Source organism: Rhinolophus sinicus, linkage group LG04 (genome assembly GCF_036562045.2).
Source record: "Rhinolophus sinicus isolate RSC01 linkage group LG04, ASM3656204v1, whole genome shotgun sequence".
NCBI lineage: Eukaryota > Metazoa > Chordata > Mammalia > Chiroptera > Rhinolophidae > Rhinolophus > Rhinolophus sinicus.
The window spans coordinates 57,578,338-57,599,656 of NC_133754.1; the positions used below are offsets into that span (position 1 = coordinate 57,578,338).

The 21,319-nt window shown below is 41.5% G+C and overlaps 1 protein-coding gene across 6 annotated transcripts in view; it reads left to right on the forward strand.

Annotated features, from left to right (window-relative positions):
- The window catches only part of SLC20A2 (solute carrier family 20 member 2), a 92,062-nt gene extending 71,766 nt beyond the window's left edge, over window positions 1–20,296 (forward strand). For all 6 annotated transcript variants that reach the window (XM_074329593.1, XM_074329594.1, XM_019742052.2 and 3 more), the window contains 6 exons: window positions 2,618–2,734; window positions 4,842–5,045; window positions 6,134–6,716; window positions 12,504–12,689; window positions 13,765–13,849; window positions 18,800–20,296. In XM_074329593.1, coding sequence (XP_074185694.1) covers window positions 2,618–2,734; window positions 4,842–5,045; window positions 6,134–6,716; window positions 12,504–12,689; window positions 13,765–13,849; window positions 18,800–18,964 — 1,340 coding nt within the window. In that variant the 3' untranslated portion in view covers window positions 18,965–20,296. The remainder of the gene's footprint in view (window positions 1–2,617; window positions 2,735–4,841; window positions 5,046–6,133; window positions 6,717–12,503; window positions 12,690–13,764; window positions 13,850–18,799) is intronic.
- The last annotated feature ends 1,023 nt before the right edge of the window (window positions 20,297–21,319 follow it).

Below are 21,319 nucleotides of genomic sequence, written 5' to 3' on the forward strand. Positions count from 1 at the left end.
GGTACGAATCCAAATTCCACCCCATTCTGTTCTCCCTTCTGTTTTACTCACTGTCAACGACTTTCCCTCTATTTTCCTGCATTCCTTCACTCTTTTCCTCCTTAGTGTTTACTCTGTCTCCTCCCCACCTGCCATCTGTCCTCAGGAATGTGTGTAGCCCCTGCTCTTTCCTTGTGACTGGGAGGGTGACTTCACAGCTTTCTGGCCATGTCCCAGGTTAGACCAATGGCAAAGGCGGTTCTCATAGTAGTTTCAAGGAGCAGGTGACATTGTGTCTTACTATCTAAACTAAAGGGTCAAACGTTTTGTAACCAAACTCAGTTTCTCCCTTTCCGATGTTGGCTCTGACCCCTCTAGAATCCCACTTGACCCCAGTAGAGAGCATGGAGATGGGCTTGGAAGGAGCCCAGAAAGCAGCCCTTCTTTGCTTTTGTTGTGGGTTCTGCTCCACATGAATGGAAAAAAGAGGTCCTGAGAGCAAAAGGGTTCACTCATTTATATATTTCCCAAATGGTTTCTCTTTCCCCACAGCATCCAGGGTTTGCCTCTCTTAGATCAGGTTAACACAATGAAGCCAAAAGTAGCACAGTTAGCAATTTTACCATCAACTAAACCAGGAGCCACAAAGGAAACAGGAAACCTCTTCAAAAACCAAATATTTTTAAGCTGTAAGAGTGACCGGTGTTGATGTTAGTTGGTCAGTTTGATGTTGGTAATTAACAGTTACCACTCAGTTTGGCAAGATACAGCTTTGGAGTGATTCTTTATCACGTGTATTAAGACACTGATGTTAAGATACAAAGCAGAAGCCAGACGCCATGGCCCAAAGGAATGGCCTGGTGAGGTCAGTCCCCACGGTTTTATAAGCGGCTCCAAGCTTCGGATTCTAGGGCAGAGTCTGGAGCAGAGCCGGGGCTGGAACTGGCTGTCAGCTAACACGGCGCAGCCCCTCATGAGTCCCCAGCTTTCTGATGTACCCGGGAGTTTTGAAGTGGAACAGGCTAGCCCCTAAGTGTCTGTACTCCCACGAATGAGCCCTTAGCTATAATTAAGTTAGGTGATTCTGGTTTTATATATGCTAATGCTGACTCCCCATTTATAGTATTAACTACCTAGTCTACCTTTTGCAATTACCAAAATGTTTAATAATACTTTCATTGAGTAACTCTGAGTTGGTTTGTATAAAATGGTTAACAGTATAACAAGCCTGCATGATTAAAGTTATTCAATCAAAGGACAGAGTTTTAAATAGTTCACTCCTCTAATACTTTTAAAAACTTTGAACAACTTACAAAAGTGACATGCTTATCATATGTTTTAAAAGCTACCAGTACCAAAGTATATGCAGTAAGAAGTGAAAGCCCCCTCTTGTTTCCCATCTCTCCACAGGAGTAATCATTGTATCTTTCCAGAACTTTATATATTCACACATACGGTAGGAGCGTAAATGTGAGGTTGAGGTTATCTTTTTAAAACATAAATTGGATCATGCCGCTCATGCCATCATCCAACCACCAGCCTTTCTTACCTAACTATTATTAGGTTGGTACAAAAGTAATTGTGGTTTAAAAGGTTAAAAAAAAAATTACAAAAACCACGATTACTTTTGCACCAACCTGATAGATCTTGGGCCTCTTTCCTTACCAGTACGTATAGATCTACCTCACTTTTATGACTGTGGACTATAATTATTTCACATTTCCATAATGGTACATGTATATTAGTTGTCTTATACATTCTTACTATTATAAGTTACGCTATTGTGGGAACCCTTGTATGCATATCTTGTGTTCCTGTGCAAGTGTGCGTGTTGAAGTTGTACCTCTGTGAATGTGTGTGAAGTGTGCCTGTTGCCACCAGTGACAGAAGATGTACAAAATTCAGAGTGATAAGTTCTGGAGACAGTACAGTGCTAGGAAAATACGATATTCCTAAACTGTGTGCACTCCTACCCTTTTTATTGGCTAATGTAATTGCGACTTAGTGTGTATCACTGGATTTTTAATGAAAGGTTTTTTTCTATGTTGTAATTCCCTGACTTGACATTGCAAAGAGTTGAATTTGAAGGTCAATGTCCTTTTTAAAAACTTTTATTTCTAAACTGGTTTTAAAAACCTAAGTGTATGTGGTCAGAGCGTCATGTCCATTTAAAGCAAGGCTGCTGACTACTGAGAAACCAGAAGAGGCAGCAGTCAGCGGCTCTGTGCAGCGTTCCAGACCTCAGTTTCTTTTCTTCCAGCCCCTGGGAGTGGGCTGGCTGTTAGGACACAAGATGGCGGACTCCTTCCTGAGCCAGGTTTGTCCACTTGGGAATTTAGATATTGAAATAATATGCAAATGGTTTTATTGCCAACTGAATATGCTGCTTGTGCCAAATTTGTAAAATTTTAATAATTAGATTACTAACCCGTTTAACTACAGGTTCAAAACGTGTAGTGTCTTAAACTCACAGCTTTCTATCCCAAAAAGTATAGCACAGTTTTGTGGTTGAGAGTCTCATTAAATACAAAATCCAGGTGATTCGTTTTAGGTTTGGGGAATGGGAAGTATGTTGACGTGAGGCTTGACCTTTCAGAAGGTACCCACTGACACCACTGCTCTTCTTTTTATTTCTTAGTACTTGGCCTGGTCCTTCCCATTTGGGCGATAGCACTCATCTCGTTTGGTGTAGCACTGCTTTTCGCCTTTTTTGTGTGGCTCTTTGTGTGTCCCTGGATGCGGAGGAAAATAGCAGGTAAGGGTTTTTTCATTCTTCTGATTTACAAAAATGCTCCCAGTTCCCGAGACTTCAGATGTAATCCATAATTATCCTTACCTAACAGAGGGAATGGTAGCATGGATAACTCTAGAACATACACTGAGATACAGGCCCACTCCTTGTCTCTTGGTTCCCGACAGCTTTCTGGCTCAAACTTTTTACTGATAACTTGTGACCCAGGGGAGCCGTAAGGTCCCAGTTGCCATGGAAAACTGGAAGTTAATTATGCAGTTAAGTTCTACCAGCCTGATGAAAAACATTAGTCTTCAGCGAAATGCAGATTAACACCACAATAAAATACCACTTCACACCTGCAAGCACCAAGAACAGCTAAAAGTAAAAAGACTAGTGTTTATCAAGTGTTGGTAAATAAGTGCAATAACTAAAATTCTCATACATTTATTTATGGTAAAACATAAAATGGTACAATCATTTTGAAAATTAGTTTAGCAGTGTCCTATAAAGTTAAGCATACTTTTACCATATGACCCAGTAATTCCACTTCTATGCTCTTCTCAGTTTCAACAGCAATGAAAATATTTGTTCATGAAAAGACTTGTGCACACATTGTTAAGTCATAATAGCGAAAAACTGGAAACAACCCAAATGCTCATTAACAGGTGAATAGATAACCACATTGTGGTTTTCATACAGTAGATCAGTACTTAGCAATACAGACAGTGAACTATCGGTAGGCGCAGCAACATAACAAATTTCACAGACCTTATGTTGAGCAAAATAAGCCAGATGCAAAAGAGTACATACTATATGATTCCAGTGAAAATTAATTTATAGTGATAGAAATCACTGGTTGCTGAGGCCAATGGGGGTTGGTTACAGGAGACTGACTGCAAAGGGACATGCGGGAACTTTTCGGGACATGGAAACGTACCCTGTCTTAACTGGGGGACTGGTTATAGGGTGGAGTCATTTGTTGTCCCAGGTCATCCACCTATATATTTTAAATGTACGAATTTTATTGTATGTAAATTATGCCTCAATAAAAACAAGTTTTAAAAAACGAAGAAGAAGATGGCTTAGAAAGTTGCCGGAGCTATTTTCCTGTCAGTAGCAAAATAATTGAATTCCAGGCCTTGAGTCCACATGTTTTTACAGGGCTCTCAAAAGAAAAGAAGTATTTACTTTTGGCCACAGAATGTACCTTACAATCGTTTCAATATGGATATATCCGAATTTGAAAACCCATATTTCAAAGAAGACCAAAACAAATAAGACATCCCATGCTCATGAATTGGAAGACTCAGTAAAGATGTCAATTCTTCTCAAATTGATCTACAGATTTCATACAATTAAAAGAAAAAAAAAAATCCCAGCAGGATGCTTTGTAGATATAGACAAAGTGCTTTTAAAATTTATATAGAAGAGCATTTCCATTTCACTTCTTTAGGTTAGAGCTTAGAAATTTGCTTAGGAAAATTTGCAAGCAGTAAGATCGTTAAATCAGCAGCATCACATATCAGATTTGATTTAAAAGAATGCTGTTGAGCTTTAAAACCGCTTTTTTAAAAGTCCCTTGTTTCTTTTGAAAATAAAGGATTTTTAAAAGTAAGTAGGATCTCCTCGGTTCCTTTTGAGGAAAATGATTTGTTTCCTAAAATTTGGTGACCTGAAGAAATCTGAGACCCATAATTTATTGAACAGAAGAAAACCAAATAGACTGTAACAATATCTATGAAGACAAAAGGGAGAAACATTTCAGTGGTTAGAGTCTGAGGTTAGTTTAAGAAAATAGAAAGCCAATCTAGATGCTTGTAGAATTACAGTGTTAGCCCTGGAAGGGACCCTGGGGGTCAGGTCTAACCCTTTCTTCTTTGTTGGTTTTGGATGAGATGCCTCAGGCCCCATGCCCCCATCTTTTCCTCAATAGCTGAATTTTCTGGCTTAGGTTTCCCAGATAATCAATTGAACTCTCCACTTCATTTTTTCTATCTAACTATAACTTTTTTGTTTCATTTCCAAAGTAAGTACCAAAACATAAAGATAAATATTCACTTTGTATATTCATGTGTCAATAACAAGAATTCTCTTCCAAATTTTTCAGTTATGATTCTGTTTTCTTTAGGCAAATTACAAAAAGAAGGTGCTTTATCACGAGTCTCTGATGAAAGCCTCAATAAAATTCAGGAAATAGAGTCCCCAGTATTTAAAGAGCTGCCCGGTGCCAAGGCTAGTGACGACAGCACCCTCCCTCTCACGGGCTCAGCTGGGGAGACATCTGGAACGTCAGAAGGCACATCAGTGGGAAACCACCCCCGGGCCTCCTACGGTAAGACCCACTCGAGGGCTGGGGCATGCATGGCGGCAGAGAGCAGTTCCTCGGGGGTAACGAGCTGGGCCTGCGTGGGGGCAGTTAGGTTTTAATGCACAAAAGTATCCCCCCAGTTTTATGCTTTGAGAAAGAAAACCCAGAGGCTAAAGAGGCCTCTGGAGACCATTCAGTCAGCAGAGCAGGTTTACTCTGGTCCTGTGCTTTTCTACCAAGAGCTATTTATAGTCCTATCTGCAGCAGCAAGGGCACACACGGTGCCTGTGTGCAGCTCGCTTAGCTGCATGTGCATGCCGTCATGTGGTGGAGTTACCTCCCTGCCAAAGGCCGGCTTATCCAGCTTAACACGCATGCCTTCATGGTGGAAGAAGCAAAGAGAAAAACAGAATTGGAGCCAAGGTGGTCATCCCACCATAGAATCACAGAAACCTCAGAAAACATCAAGACCATCCTGGGAGTGTTCTTTTGTCCCATAATGTTTGTGGACAGTGATGGGCCAGCACCAGCGTCTGCCAGGCCTGTCAGGGCAGCTTCCCGCCTCCTTGCAAGGTGGGGCTCTGGCATCTGCTTTCCATAGGTGCGGTCTCAGATTTGGCCCAAAGAAAGCACAATACTTTTGCCCCACTAATCTGACAGCTACTGCCTTTGACAGTCCTGACTGGCCTTTTAAGGAGCACCTAGAATATCTGTCTCATAGTGAGCTGGGTTTTGCCCCTTGTGTATGAAGTTTTTCTAAAATAAGTTCTTTACAAGGATTCTCCCTTTACTGTTTACTAGAAACAGGAAAGACTGCTGTAGTAATCTCTGGAAGACACTTTTTAGGAGAAATTAAATAACAGCATTTTAAAAACACCATGTTACCAGTTTTACCCTTTTGTAGTATGTGTCCAAGTTTCCTTTTTCATTTTAGCATACTACATGTCCTTTACAGTTAATTCAGAAAATAAGGCCTGTGGAAAAAAATTTAAATCACCCTTAATCCAACCTTCTAGAGATCACCATCATGAACCCGTGGAGAGTATATTTCCTTCCAGACCTGATTTGTATTTGAAAAGCTAGAAAATAAGAGTTTTCTAAACCCTTTTCAGGAAGGGCACTCTCCATGACAACGAAGTCGCCCATCTCCAACGGCACCTTTGGCTTTGATGGCCACACGAGGAGTGACGGGCACGTCTATCACACTGTACACAAAGACTCGGGGCTCTACAAAGACTTGCTGCACAAAATTCACACAGACAGGGGCCCCGAGGAGAAGCCTGCGCAGGAGAACAACTACCGGTTCCTGCGAAGAAACAACAGTTACACTTGCTATACCGCGGCCATTTGTGGAATGCCAGTCCACTCGACTTTTAAAACTGCTGACTCATCATGTGCACCCGAGGATAGTGAAAAGCTGGTGGGTGACACCGTGTCCTATTCTAAAAAGAGACTTCGCTATGACAGCTACTCGAGCTACTGCAATGCGGTAGCAGAAGCTGAGATAGAGGCAGAGGAGGGAGGTGTGGAAATGAAGCTGGCATCTGAGCTGCCAGATCCCGCCCAGCCTCGAGAGGACCCTGCGGAGGAAGAAAAGGAGGAGAAGGACACTTCCGAGGTCCACCTCCTGTTCCATTTCCTGCAAGTCCTTACTGCCTGTTTTGGATCCTTTGCTCACGGTGGCAACGACGTAAGGTAAGTACATTCATTCATTCAACAAGTATGTATTGAGGGCCTGCCGTTCTGGGAGCTGGGATACAGTAGCGAACAACACGGACAAAAATCCTTGCCAGTAAGGTGGGGGTGGGGCGCAGACAGTAAACAAATAATGGGCTAGACAGTGATAAATGTCAAAGGGAAAAGTACAGTGGAAAGGGTGAAGGGAGCATCCGGGGGACCCCCGTGTTGGTTAGGCTGCTCCACTAAGGGCTCGCTGAGTGAGATCCGAAGGGGTGAAGAGAGCCAGTCACGTGGCATCTGTGGGAGGAGCATTCCCAGAAGAGGGAACAGCAGGTGCAAAGGCCTGAGGCAGGACTATGCCTGGTGTATTCTTATGTAGAGCAAGGAGGCCACAGAGGGAGAGTGTAGACTATAAGGTCAACAGATCATGCAGGCCTGGAATATGTAGAAAATATGTAGAGAGTCTCTATTCTCGTCTCACTAGCTGCTAGTAAGTGATGATTTTCCCAAAGCCTCAGTGTCCCAATCTGTAAAATGGGGATAAAACTAGAACCAACCTCGTGGGGATTCCATGAGGAATAAGTGAAATGCTTTATATAAGGTGTTAGGGCAGTGCTCCTCTCATAATCAGTATCTATACATTTTCACTATTACTATTATTATAATGATCATGCGGGGCTAACGTTTCTGTCCAAATCAGGAAAATTTGCTATTGTTGCATTTTGTATTGCCCAGGTATATGACTGTCCATTTTACAGCTGTGAGTTTCCATACAGTGTCTACCCATGTGCAACTACATCCCTGTTCTTTTTAAAAGAAGTCTTTCCGCCAGACCAGAGGCCTGAACATCTTTGGTCCTGCTCAGGGTTATATAGGTGCTGCCATGTTATTTTGTTTAAGGAATGATGTTCTGTCCTGTCTTAAGTTTTTGACTGCCCTCCTTCCCCCAGACCCACCCCCCTTCCTCTTCCTCCTTGTCAAGAATTCTTTGTTGAAGGCCTGGTACTTGCAAAGTGTTACTAATTGGGTCTTTTAGGAATTTAAATTCCATCCAGGGAGATAAGAAATACATATAGATGGAAAAGCAACAAACCACCCCAAAACAGTATTTCAAGGCCAAAGGAAGAATAAGCCGTAACAGTACAGGTAACCAGAGTTTAGAGCAATTGCTTGCAGTTTTGAGGCTTTTGAGTAGGGATATGGTCTGAGAAAAGCAAGGTTCTAGAAATAATAATGTGACAGTGAAGAGGGGCAACAAAAGGTTGTTACGTTTGTACCAGGCTGAACCATTGGTAACTTTTTCTAATCCTTCTCAAAACAGCCCTTTGAGGTCATAAGTAGTATCTGTCAAAGATATGAAACCGGAAGTTCAGATATGTGACATTTTATCCCCAAAATAACACAGCGAGAGAGAAGCAGACCTGTGAGGCAGTTCTTTGTGATTCTGAACCCACACTCTGTCTACACAGAGTGTAGACCGAGCTGTGAGGAGGAGATGAGCTACAGAAATCGTTAAAAGCCTGTGTGTGATTCTGCATGTAAGAGCTTGGAAGTTGTGACTTCATCCTAAAAACAAGGGAAAAACTGAACCGACTGATAAATCAACAATTCTTCTTGGATCAAGCAGAGAGAGGAGGACACAGGACAAACCACTGCTCCCCAGATTGGAGAGACAGGGTGTCCAGAGGCTCACGAGAGGAAACTGCTGTGGGGTCCAGTGCCCGGTAGGAAATCTGAACTGTAATAATGAATTCTTAGAGGCTCAGTGGAGACAAGTCTGAGAGTTGAAGACTCCAAGGGGACCCAGTGGTAGAAACAGTTTTTAAAAAGTAGTGTAATTGATATGCTGAAAAAGGAGAGAAAATGGAATCATATAAAATGTTCAGTTAAACAATAAAGGGTAAAAAAAAAAAGAAAGTGGAAGATGAAATAGAAACAAAGAACAAGGGCAACAAATAGAAGAATAACAAATATGATAGATATTAATCCAACTATATCAGTAATCACTTTGAATGTTAGTGGTTTAAATATACTAGTAATGGACAGAGATTGTCAGAATGGATCAAAAAACAAGACCCAACTATATGTTGTCTATAAGAAACCAACTTTAAATATGAAGATACATACAGGTTAAAAATAAACACAAGGAGAAAAATAGGTAGGTGCAAAAGTAATTGCAGTTTATGCAATTATTTTTAACCTTTTAAACCACAGTTACTTTTGTACCAACCTAATACCATGCTAACACTAATCAAAAGAAAGCAGGAGTAGCTATATTAATTTCCTACAGAGCAGACATGGACGATCCAGCAGACAGAAAATCAGTAAGGACTTAGTTGAACTTGACAACACCATCAGTCAACTGGATATCATTTACTTCTATAGCTTTCTGCAACAACAGGAGGATTCATATTCTTCTCAAGCTCATATGGAACATTAAGCAAAATAGGCTACATTCTGGACTGTAAAACATATCTGAGCACATTTAAAAGACTAGAACTAGTACAATGACTGCTCTCAGACCACAGTGAAATTAAACTAAATCAATAACAGAAAGATGATCTGGAAATCCCAAAATACCTGGAGATTATACAACACACTTATAAATAACACATGAATCAAAGATGAAATATCAAGAGAAATTTTAAAATATTTTAAAGCAGATGAAAATGAAAACACTCATCAGTATTTGGGGATGCAGCAACAACAGTACATAGAGGGAAATGTATAGCATTGAATACAGATATGAGAAAAGAACAAAAAAAATCAATAATCTAAATAGTCATCCTAGGAAAATAGAAAAAGAGAAGCAAACTAAATCCAAAATAAGCAGAAGAAAATAAATAATAAGAATTAGAGCAGAAATCAATGAAATTGAAATCAGGAAATCAATAGAGAAAATCAATGAAAATAAAAGATTGTTCTTTGAAAGATCAATAAAGTTGATAAGCTTCTAGCCAGGCTAAGTAAGAAAAAGAGAAAGGACACAAACTACTAATACAAGAAATGAAAGAAGAGACATCACTGTAATCCTATGGCCATTAAAAAGATAAAGGATTACTATGAACAACTCTATGCCCACAAATTTGATCACCTAGATGAAATTGGACGAATTTCTTGAATGATACAATCTACCAAAACTCACACAAGAATAAATATACTATCTGAATAGATAGGTCTATATCTGTTAAAGAAATTCAATCAATAATTAATAACCTTCCAAAACTGAAAGCACCAGGCCCAGATGGGTTCACTGGTGAATTCTACCAACATTTAAGGAAGACATTATACCAATACTCTGCAGCCTCTTTTAGAGGATAGAAGCAGAGGGAATGCTTCCTAACTAATTCCATAAGGCCAGCATTAATTATCCTATTACCAAAACCAGACAAAGACATTACAAGAAAATAAAACTACAGGCCAATATCTCTCATGAACATAGATGTAAAAATCCTTAACAAAATATTAGCAAATGGAATCCAACAATGTATAAAAAGAATTACACACCATGACCAAGTGAGATTTATCACAGGTATGTAAGGCTGGTTCAACATTCAGAAATCAATTAATATAATCCATCACACCAGTAGGCTAAAATAAAAAACATCACATGATCATATCAATAGATGCAGAAAAAGCATTTAACAAAATCTACCACCTATTTATGATTTAAAAAAAAACTCAATAAACTGGGAATAGTGGGGAACTTCCTCTACAAAAAGCCTGCGGCTAACCTCATACTTAATGGTGAGAAACTCAAAGCTTCCTCACTAAGACCAGGAGCAAGGCAATGTTGTCCCCTCTCACCACTCCTTTTCAATGCTGTCCTGACATTCTAGCTAACACAGCAGGACAAGAAAAGGAAATAAAAGGTATACTGATTGGGAAGGAAGAAATAAAACTTTGTCCTCAGATGACATGATCATCTACGTAGAAAATATGAAGGAATCAATAAAAAACTCCTGGAACTAGTAAACACTTACAGCAAAGTTGCAGGATATAAAGTTGATATACAGAAGTCAATCGCTTTCCTACATACCAGCAATAAACAAGCGGAAGTTGAAATTTAAAGCACAATACTATTTACATTAATACTCCTAAAATTGAAATACTTAGGTATAAATCTAACAAAATATGTAAAGATCTGTATGTGGAAAACTATAAAACTGATGAATGAAATCAAAGAACTAAGTAAATGCAGAGATTTTCCATGTTCAAGGATAGGAAGACTCAATATTGTCAAGATATCAGTGCTTGGGTGGCCGGAGGCTCATTTGGTTAGAGCGCGAGCTCTGAACAACAGTGTTGATGGTTCAATTCCCACATGGGCCAGTGAGCTGCGCCTTCCAAAACTAGATTGAAGGACAATGACTTGGAGCTGATGGGCCCTGGAGAAACACACTGTTCCCCAATCAAAATTGAAAAAAAAAAAAAAAAGAGGTATCAGTTCTTCCCCTCTTGGGGATATTGATAAGCAGGGAAGTTGTGCACGTGTTGGGGCAGCGATTTTACGGGAAATCGCTGTACCTTCCCCTCAGTTTTTCTGTCAACCTCAAATTGTTCTAAAGGGATAAAGTCTTGATTTAAAATTTGAAAAAAACAAAAAAACAAAAAGCTGTTGTGGCACCCCCTGAAAATGTCAGGGTGTGGCTGCCAAGGGCCTGAGTGACGATGGCAGGTTTAGGGGGAAGAACATGAGCTCATGTCCCAATCCTGCCTCCTGCTAGTGACATGACCTTGGTGTCAGTTTGCTTGTCAGTAAAGTGGGAGTGACAATACCTAATTTGCAGGGTGGGTGTGAGAACTAATGATTAGCACTGTTTGTGATCCCACAGTGTGGGTGGGCCTGACATGGCTAATACTAGTAATGGAAAGAAGAAGAGAAAAAAGAAATTGTTTTTTCTGTCCACTTCTTGTGATTTTTTTTCAGTACTTCTAAAAAATTAATAAATCACATGCCTGTTAAGATGGCTTCTATTAAAAAGAACAGAAAATAAGTGTTGGTGAGGATGTGGAGAAATTGGAACTCTTGTGCACTGTTAGTGGAATGTAAAATGGCACAGCCACTATGGAAAACAGCCTGGAGATTCCTCAAAAATTTAAAATTAGAACTACCTTATGATCCAGCAATCCTACTTCTGGTTATTTACCCAAAAGAATTGACAGCAGGGTCTCGAAGAAATATTTGCACACCCATGTTCATAGCAGCATTATTCTCAATAGCCAAAAGGTGGAAGCAACTCAAATGCCCATCAATGGGTGCTGAATGGGTAAAGAAAACGTGGTATATGTATACGATGGATTATTCAGCCTTAAAAAGGAAGGAAATTCTGACACAGGTTACAACACGGATGAATCTTGAGGACATTATGCTACATGAAATAAGCCAATGTCAAAAGACAAAAGCTGTATAATTCCACTTAAACGAGGTACCTAAAGTAGTCAGATTCATAGAAACAGAAAGTCAAATAGTAGTTACCAGGGCCTGGGGGCAGAGGGCAAAGGGAATTATTGTTTAATGGCTAGAGTTTCAGATTTGCAGGATGAAAAAGTTCTGGAGATCTGTTTCACAACAATGCGAACATATTTAACAATACTGGCTAAGATGGTAAATTTTCTGTGATTTTTTTTTACCACAACAAAATAATTAATAAACCATTTGTATCACCAGTGGGTTATATAAGCAAGCCACAAATACAGGAAGATCAGCTATTCTCAAGACTGAGAAATCACTGCATTGTATACGGCGCCGTTTGTATGTACAATGTTTGTACAATTCATCTACTTTTTTTCTTTGCCCAGTAATGCCATTGGTCCCCTGGTAGCTTTGTGGCTGATTTACGAACAAGGTGCAGTCCTGCAAGAAGCAGCTACTCCCGTCTGGCTGCTGTTTTATGGAGGAGTTGGAATTTGTACAGGGCTCTGGGTTTGGGGGAGAAGAGTGATCCAGACCATGGGGAAAGACCTCACTCCCATCACGCCTTCCAGGTAAGACAGAGGTGCAGGCTGGATGGCAGGGCTGGTCCTCGGGGCCTGTGATATGTCCAAAATCCTCTCATCCTGCTCTCATGCCCGCACCCCCTGAACATGGTCACTCTGCATCTGGAGGTCACAGTGAAGAGGGGGCAGAGGGCACGCACAAGCCACCTTTTCTGGCCACCTATTGTCCCCTCCCTCAAGCTCCTCAGCCCCCATCCACAGTGGCACTGAGATGAGGGAGAGAGGTGGGGAGAGAAGGAAGGAGAAGCTGAAGCAGAGCAAGAGGGAACAGAAAAGGCACCCACCCTGCAGTCCCTTCCACTCCCACTCGTGGGCTTTCCCAGTGTGAGCTCCGGAGAGCAAGTGGGGAGTGAGATGCAAACTATACCCCTGGCCCAGGGCCTGTCTTTCCCGAAAATTCTCTGCCACATCAGCTCCACCTGCTGGAAGGAAGAAGCTGTCACCTGCCACCCTTCTGAGGTTACTTTGTGCAGCCGGGAGGGTGCCTGTGCCATCCAAGATGGGGTTTGGAGACTCTCCCACATGGTTTTCTCCGTGGTCCTTATATTGTGTATCTTTCAGCTGGATCAGGAGTTAAATAACAAACTTATAAGAGAACTTGGAACTACCTATTGTAAGAAATCTTTCCCCTCTTGAAATTAATTGTAATAATTCTTTTACAAGATCAATTTGAAGAAAAATTAGAATCTGAGAAAAGAATTAACTGTTTTGTAATAAGCATACATTTTAAAATGAGAGTATGGTTTTTCCTTCGCCACTTTAGAAATGACTTAGTTACCATTTTTTACACAGCAGGCATTTCTGACCCAGTTACTACAGTGTGTGGTTTTTGAAAGCTATCAGAAAAACAAGGCTATTTAGGGTTGTAAACAGTATAACGCAAAGCGTTAGTGTGAATTGTTGCCATTATACAGCAGTTTCTTATTCTGTTAATGTCATCGGGCCCAGTCAGCAGTCAACAGTCGATTCAAAGAATGTTCTAGTGAGACTTTGGCACCCCTGGGGTGTCAGTGAGACTGACACAAAGAGCGCCTGTGATGTGTCCCTTCTGCTCCCTCCACAGCGGCTTCACTATTGAACTGGCCTCAGCATTCACAGTGGTGATCGCCTCCAACGTGGGACTTCCTGTCAGCACCACACACTGCAAGGTAGGCCCCTGCCAGCGCCGTCCTTTCATCAGGCTGCTAGGACCAGCCCAGAGTCACCAAGGGAATCTGAGAAAAGCTGGTAGTGCTTTGTCTGTGGTTGTTTGTGAAAAAAGTCATTTCAGGGTTTGCTGGGTCTGCTCGAACATTGCTGGATGTGGGCGTTTGCTTTTCTCAGGCTGACCCTCTCCACCTTTCCAGCTCAGCAGTGTGACACCTTCTGTCACACAGACTGCTTTTTCAATGCATGCCTGGCAAGAGCTTTCCCTCCTTTGATGTGTGCTCATACTTTCCATTTGTCCTGTTTCTCTCTCATTGTTTCCACAGTGGATTTTGCATTGAAGTCATGTGTGCGCTAACCATATTCGTAGGCTCAAATGGGGGCTTGCCACTCAGTTCCAACCCATTGCAGGGGACTGGGAGTTGACAGTGGAACTAGAGATAAGCAGAAATCATCTCAATGGAATTGTAAGACACAGTTGTTTCAGTTCTTTTTCCTTATATGATGGTCAAAGTGACAGTATTGCCTTACAGTAAATTCAAAGTGAGGGGGAAATGCCTCATATTGCTCACTGTCAAGTGCTCTGAAACTCAGGGCTGTGCAAGAGGAAATTCCTTGTTGAAGTGGTGAAATGTTGGAGCTGTAAGGAACCTTAAAGATTAATGAGAGGGGACAGGCCCCCCGAGTTTCAAGGGGTTATCTGAGGTCACTCAGGGTGGAGCCAGAACTAGAACCCAGGTCGGCCTGGTGTCAGGAGAGCATTCCAGAACACCTTAAGTAGACAGAAATATTCACTAACTTCAACAAAGCAAAAGGCACCTCCAGATTTTTCCTAGGTTTATTTGTTCCTATAATTCAAGAAAAACTCATTTGTCCCTGCTGTGTGTGAGGTAGTGTCCCAGGCCAGGGGTACCACAGCGACCAAGACAGACAACCTCCTACATTTACACACACAATGTTAAAACTCCAGCCAATGTGTTTATAAACAGACATCACTAAGTGTGAATGGCTTAGTGCTTCAAATATTAAGGCCAGGCAGCGTTTAGGGAAGTATTTTCAATGGGCCAGCTGACAAAGCAGGAGCTCTACAGCATGGGGAATCAACATCACTGGAAAGAGGTTGTTTTGTTTTCTTCTTTCTTTTTTGCTACAGAATATAGAAAAACTTCAATTTCCACTATAAAAATTTCATTGTGAAAATTCACTTCCACTTACTGAGTGTATACAGATTGCCAGGCACTGCGTTTAGGGCTTTATGCATACACCATACATCATTTAATTCCCACAGCGACCCTATAATATTTGTACTGGTCTTCCCAATTTACAGATGAGAAAACTGAGGCTTCCAGAGTTAGGTCACTGTCCCCAGATCATACATTTATCACGTGATAGCACCAGGATTCAGACCATCACCTCATGCTCGGTGCTTCCTAGTTGTGGTCATAATAACCATGGTCATGGTAACCGAGCACAGCTAAGGTATGTAGGGCAAGTGCTCTCTGCTGGGCACTGTTTGAAGTGCACTGTGAATATTAACTTGTTGAATCCTCCCGAGAACTTTTTGAGGTGGGTGCTAATGTCACCCCCGTTTTACCAGTGAGGAAACAAGCATAGATATGTTGGGTAACTTGGCCAAGATCACACAACTAGCAAACCAAATGCCATCATGGCCCAGAGCCTGGCCCCCCAGCACTCCAGCCACTCACCTTTCAAGTACAAAGAAGGAAGGCAGCAAAGGTGCAGTGTGCTCCAACCGCCCCTACCGTTCATTTACTGTTATTTTTCTAATTTCATTTACTTAAAAATGACAAAAGAAGCACATTTTCTCTGAAACATTTCAAACAGTACAATACTATAAGGAATCTACCCCCTCTCTCCACCTCAACTTGAACTCACTGCCTAGAGGAAACGCATGTTAGTAAATATATTTCTTCCCAGAGAAGTAGGCTTTGAACTCTTCTGTGGTGGTAACTAGTCTTTGGGGCTGCTTTGAAATAAATGTTACCCTGTCTTTTTAATGATTAACCCTTCATGTGAGCAAGCCTAGAACTCTTTCACACCAGTTGAAAGAGATCTCTGGAAAAAACAACACAAGTTTGTTTTTTCTGGGTTGTTACTGTTAAACTACATTAGCAATCTAACATCGATGTGTGAAGTGTTATAACTGAGAATACTAATTTTGCTAATAGCACTAAACTCTGTAATCCAACTTGTAGAAATAGATGAAAAGTATAAAATGCCTATAAAACTCCACTTATATTTTTATCTTTAAATGTCATTTCCCCAATCCTTAGATTTGTACTGTAATAAGGAGGTGCTACTAAGGAGTTTATATGCAGTTTGTACAGGACCTTAGTGAATATACGTATATGTTATCATTGCCCGAAAATCTCTACAGATTATATTAATGATAGGCTTTGCTTCCTTAGAGCTGTTGATTAGTATCAGGAGAGCTTGCTGGCACTTACAACCAGTCTCCTTAACATAGGACCCCAGAGGGTGTCATGTGTCAAACAGACTTGAGACAGAGCTCAACTTGGATTCCAGTCAGTTTGTCCAGTATCATTGATCACGGACTTCTGGACAAAGCCCAGAGCTGGTCATTGCAGTAGTTCAAGGACAGAATCCTGTCTCTCAAGAACTTGCCATGGACAGAGAGCGAGTAACGCTCATCAAAGTCCGATAATAGGAGTGCTAAGGAGAGTTCACAGTTGCCATCACCCCGTAACACGATTCTCTTACCCCACTGTTTCCTCTGCACACAACAGTCCCAAGTGGCAAATTTGGGGTGAAATATGAGAGATGGGGATGGCGTGAAGGAGGCCCTATGTGAGCAAAGCCACGAATGTGGACAATTCAAATGGCGTTAATGTTCACTTACAATCATAATCCCATCAGATTTTCAGGAATTAGACCCTGTATTTGATTTTTCCAGCTCTCTGCTTCCTCTCACACCGACTTGTCAGGTTTCTTGCTTAGAACCACCCCCATGAGAAGGTGGGCAAAAGTTGGGAAAAACAATTCTTTTTACCTGAAAAAGCAAAAAGGAACATTCCACCTGAGGCCTGGGAAGGAGCTGGTAAATCACCATTTTGCAACTGTTGCAGTAAAAATTGGATTGCTAAATCTTTAACAGACAAGAGGGGGAGAGGGTTGCTGAGGAGCAGGATATTTTAATCACATAAAAATGTTTCTTCATAGATTGTGGCAAAATGTTAAATATCGGTGAATTTGGGTCAAGGGTATATGGAGTTCTTACAACTTTTCTGTCAGTTCCAGATTATTTCAAGCTGTTTTTTTAAGTGCCATCTCTAATTTATAATCCACTTCAGGGAATATTATTTTTAAATCCTAAATAGAAGCTATATGAATGAATATGTTAATCATGGAAGTGTTTCTAATAGGGAAAAATTGGAAGCAAATTGAAAATGGTTAAATAAGGTACATCCATCCACCTAAAGGATGGACTATTTTACCTGATAATCAGAAAGGCGGTGAGCTAGCACTATGGAAAGATGCCTATAATGTTTTTTTAACAAAGGAAATAATAGTGTACCCTATTTACAAACAAAGGTATATTTGTAAAAATACTAGACAGGAATATATAAATATGACAGTCGTTGGGTTCTGGGTGATTGACCGTCCCTACCACATATACTTGCTATAATATTATATAACCTTTGTGCTTTTTAGACAGTGTTCGAAGAAGGGAAGAGCGCGTAGATAAAATTGAAACTTGAGTGTCCTCTCCGTAAAATAATCCCGCACAACTGAAGGGGGCATGTTCTGGGAACAATGAGTAACAGGAAGAATTTAATCTCAGAAGCCGTGTTTGGGGACTTGATGGCATGGATTGACAAAATGTCAGATTCACCGCCTTTAAATGTGCTGTTCTTGGTGTTCCCGTTTGCTTCCATAAGCGATTGCAAGTGTTGGATTGTATTTTTCCTGTGGTTACACCCTGGTTGCTATTTGAACCTCACTGGCTATTGCTGATTCTAAAGTATTTGAGGGTCAGGAGAGACAATGCCAATTTTACGGAGCGCTTCAAGGGCCAGAAGTGGCCCAGGCGCCCTGAGGAACTCCCTGAGCGTCCCCAGGGGCTGCATGAGGCGGGAGATGTTATGGGCACTGTACTTCCTTGTGATTTCTAGGTTACTTAAAGTGTCTTTCCTTTTTAAACTTTCAACAGACCATAAAATGAACTGCAAGTGTTTAGAAAAATATTTGAATTAGTGTTAATATTCAGATTTTCAAGTATCTCTGTCATTTGTGATAAATGATTGACAATTTAGATCCAGTAACATTTATGCTCCATTTTATTTTTTTAATTTAGCTAAAGTACAAGGCAGTTTGAGATGATGGAGAAAACCAGTTTGTAGTCAAGAGACCTGAGTTCTAGTCCTCAGCCCGCCATGATTTACCGTCTCTGCTCTCCTCGGCATCCTGAGCTCCAGGGCTCTGCTCTGGCCGCTGTAAAATCAGCCACGTGGTCAGATTCTCAAAGGTCTTCTCCAGCTCCAACATTTTATGATGCTGATATTCTAAGAAAAGGATACATTATTGCCATTTCATTATGTAATGAAAGCAGTTTCACATACTGTAGTAATAAGCAATATCCTACCTGGGGAATATTTAAAACAGTCATTCAGAATTTATCAGGTGCAGAGAGATCAGACAACCAATTAATTGGCTAAAGTTCCACTCAAATAGAGCAGAATATAGGTGGAAAAGTGCATCAGATCTGTATACTGAATAGAATAATCCTACAACAATTATACCTAAAATTTAAACTATTTTAAAAACTTTTAGTAAGTTTAGCGGAAAGAACCTGTGATTTTATAATGTAGTATATTTGAGATTAGCCAGTTTACATTGGTTGGATGTGGATTTTGTGTCTCACCTGTCAATGTGCAGCCTCTTTGTACTTTAAAACGTCTGTGCTCCTGCAGGTGGGCTCCGTGGTGGCTGTGGGCTGGATCCGCTCCCGGAAGGCCGTGGACTGGCGCCTCTTCCGGAACATCTTCGTGGCCTGGTTTGTGACTGTGCCCGTGGCTGGGCTGTTCAGTGCTGCTGTCATGGCTCTCCTCATGTATGGGATCCTTCCCTATGTGTGACGTGCCGTCTTCCCACCGGTCAACAAGGGGTAGTCTGGTGCGGGGATGTGCGGGAGGCCTGGGCCACGTTTCACTCACATGCACTCGTCCTGCTCATGCTGGGCTGTCTTCCCACCAGCTTCTCCAAGCCCGTGCAGGTGGCTCCGAGCCACACTGTCCACCTAGGTGGTAGGCTCATCCTCTAGAGCTGACTTAACTACTGTACATAATACTGTGCATTCAGCTGGTGTCCTGGTGATATAACGTGGTGCAGTTACTTATATATTAAAGATATATTGTATACATAGAATAGGTAGCATTATTTCAAACATATTCAGAATGGGAGTGGAGATAATTGTCTAGAATTCAATATTCAACAAATCTTTGTACATAATGATTTCAGTGGCAAATTTTAAGAACCTTTTAAAAGGAAAGTGTAAATTGGAAAATGATATTTTTCCCATTTAATTTACTGTAAGATAAGTGAGATGCAGGATGGATGATACGAATTTGGGAAGGTGTACGTGTGTCCGAGTGCTAGTGAAGATTACTGGAACGGTTCACAAGTGCTTTCACTGAAGAATTTGTTCATATACTGTAATATATCATAATTGCTTCTGTAAATACTTAAAACTGTAATTTTTTAATGGCGTGCTTCCCTTATACTTTTTGATCAGAGAATTTTGGAAAGTACCAAAGAAGCAGGGGAATAGGTTGCCAGTACTATATTTTCATATTGTTTGTCTCCCCTCCTCATGAATCCTACCATTAACCCGGGAGGTAGCAAGACGGCCAGGCTCTGAGCTGCCCCAGAGAAGTGTGTGGTGAGGCACCAGCCCCCCCCATCTTGTGCGCGCCCCACCTCGGGTCCCCTGCCCCATCCACCCCCACCACTGCCTCCAGATATTGGTCAGCCCTGCAGTGGCCCTTCACTGCCGTCAGTGTAGAGAATGTAGACGTTAAGGACACATAATCAAGCACTACATATCAAGTCCAGTTTGTATTTCCACTCCTCTTCTCCGCTGCAGCTGGAAGAAAGGAATTCTTGTCTCAAACACGGAGGCAAGTGCTTTGCCATTCTAGAAATTCGGGAGGGAGGAGGCTGAAATACCAGACAACACACTGGATTTGAGGGACTCCTTGAGGCCTTTACTAAGCTGAGCATCTTGATGCTCTCCTGTAGCCCCATTGGATTCTTTTGTTGATTGCGGGAGGAAGTATGACTAATGTTAGAGCCTGAAACTACGGAAATGCTGCTAAAATTTTTATATTGACAGACATTTTCTCGGTACTTCATTGTGATTTTTCATTAATCAACCACATTAAATTTATAATAAAAAATGCCCCTCAAAAGTTTGTCTCTGAAGTCTTTTTCTGAATAGCTATATAATGTTTTTTGTTGAGAGTTTTTACAAATATTATGTAAGCGCTATATAATTTGGTTACTTCTATTTTTCAAATACTGTTTTTTCCCCTTATTTCACTACTACAACATGTTTGTGCAGCAGATACACATCAGAAAAGAATGACGCACAGCTCAGCATCCAGAAATCCCACTGCTGACATACACACGCTGATCCTTCAGTAATGAACAGATGAGAGGGTTGGTCCCCGGGTGGGAATGCTGTGAAAGGCAGTATCACACCGCTGTGCCCAGCCTTTCCCATGTCACTCTGAAGTTGGCCAGACTTCAGGGCTAAAGACCTAGGAGGAAAATGAACAGCCTTTCTTCTTGGCTTAAGCAGCCAAAAACAAAACAAAAACACACCAATTTAGAGCTTCAGATGGAAACTCCTTCAGCCTCTATAGCAAGAATCACAAGCTCCAGTTCCTTCTGGAGCCAGGATAATAAGAGAGGAGGAAAAGTGGCCAGGTGTAAAAAGTTCCTCATCTTCACAAAGAAATTTGCCCTTTCCAATATTTAAAATGGCACTTTAGGCCCTTCATTTTGCTTTTCATAAAACCATAGATTCAGTAAGTTCAGTTTCCTCCTACACTTATTTATAAGAAAACTAACAGCCTGACAGAGTACCAGTTTTTGCAGTCTGTCCTGGGAGAATGGTGGCTATCTCAGCCCTGGCACAGCTCCAGCAGCCGGGTAACAGAGCCAGAGGCCCAGGAAGCAAAGTGGGACAAAGGTCACATCCACACCAGACTTTGAATGACTCAGCACCCAACCGTGTGGCAGCAACCTGTAGAGAAGCCTTGTCCACTGCAGAGATGCACAGCCTTCCCCTCCCCAGAGGCAGGTAGGTGATTTCAGGCAGAGGACGGGGCAGCTCCGAGGGGGAGGGGATGCTAGTAGAGGGCGCCCCTGCCCAGGCCACCTGGGAGTCTCCTCTGAGTTAATCAGCCTCATCCTCTAAAAATGCAAAC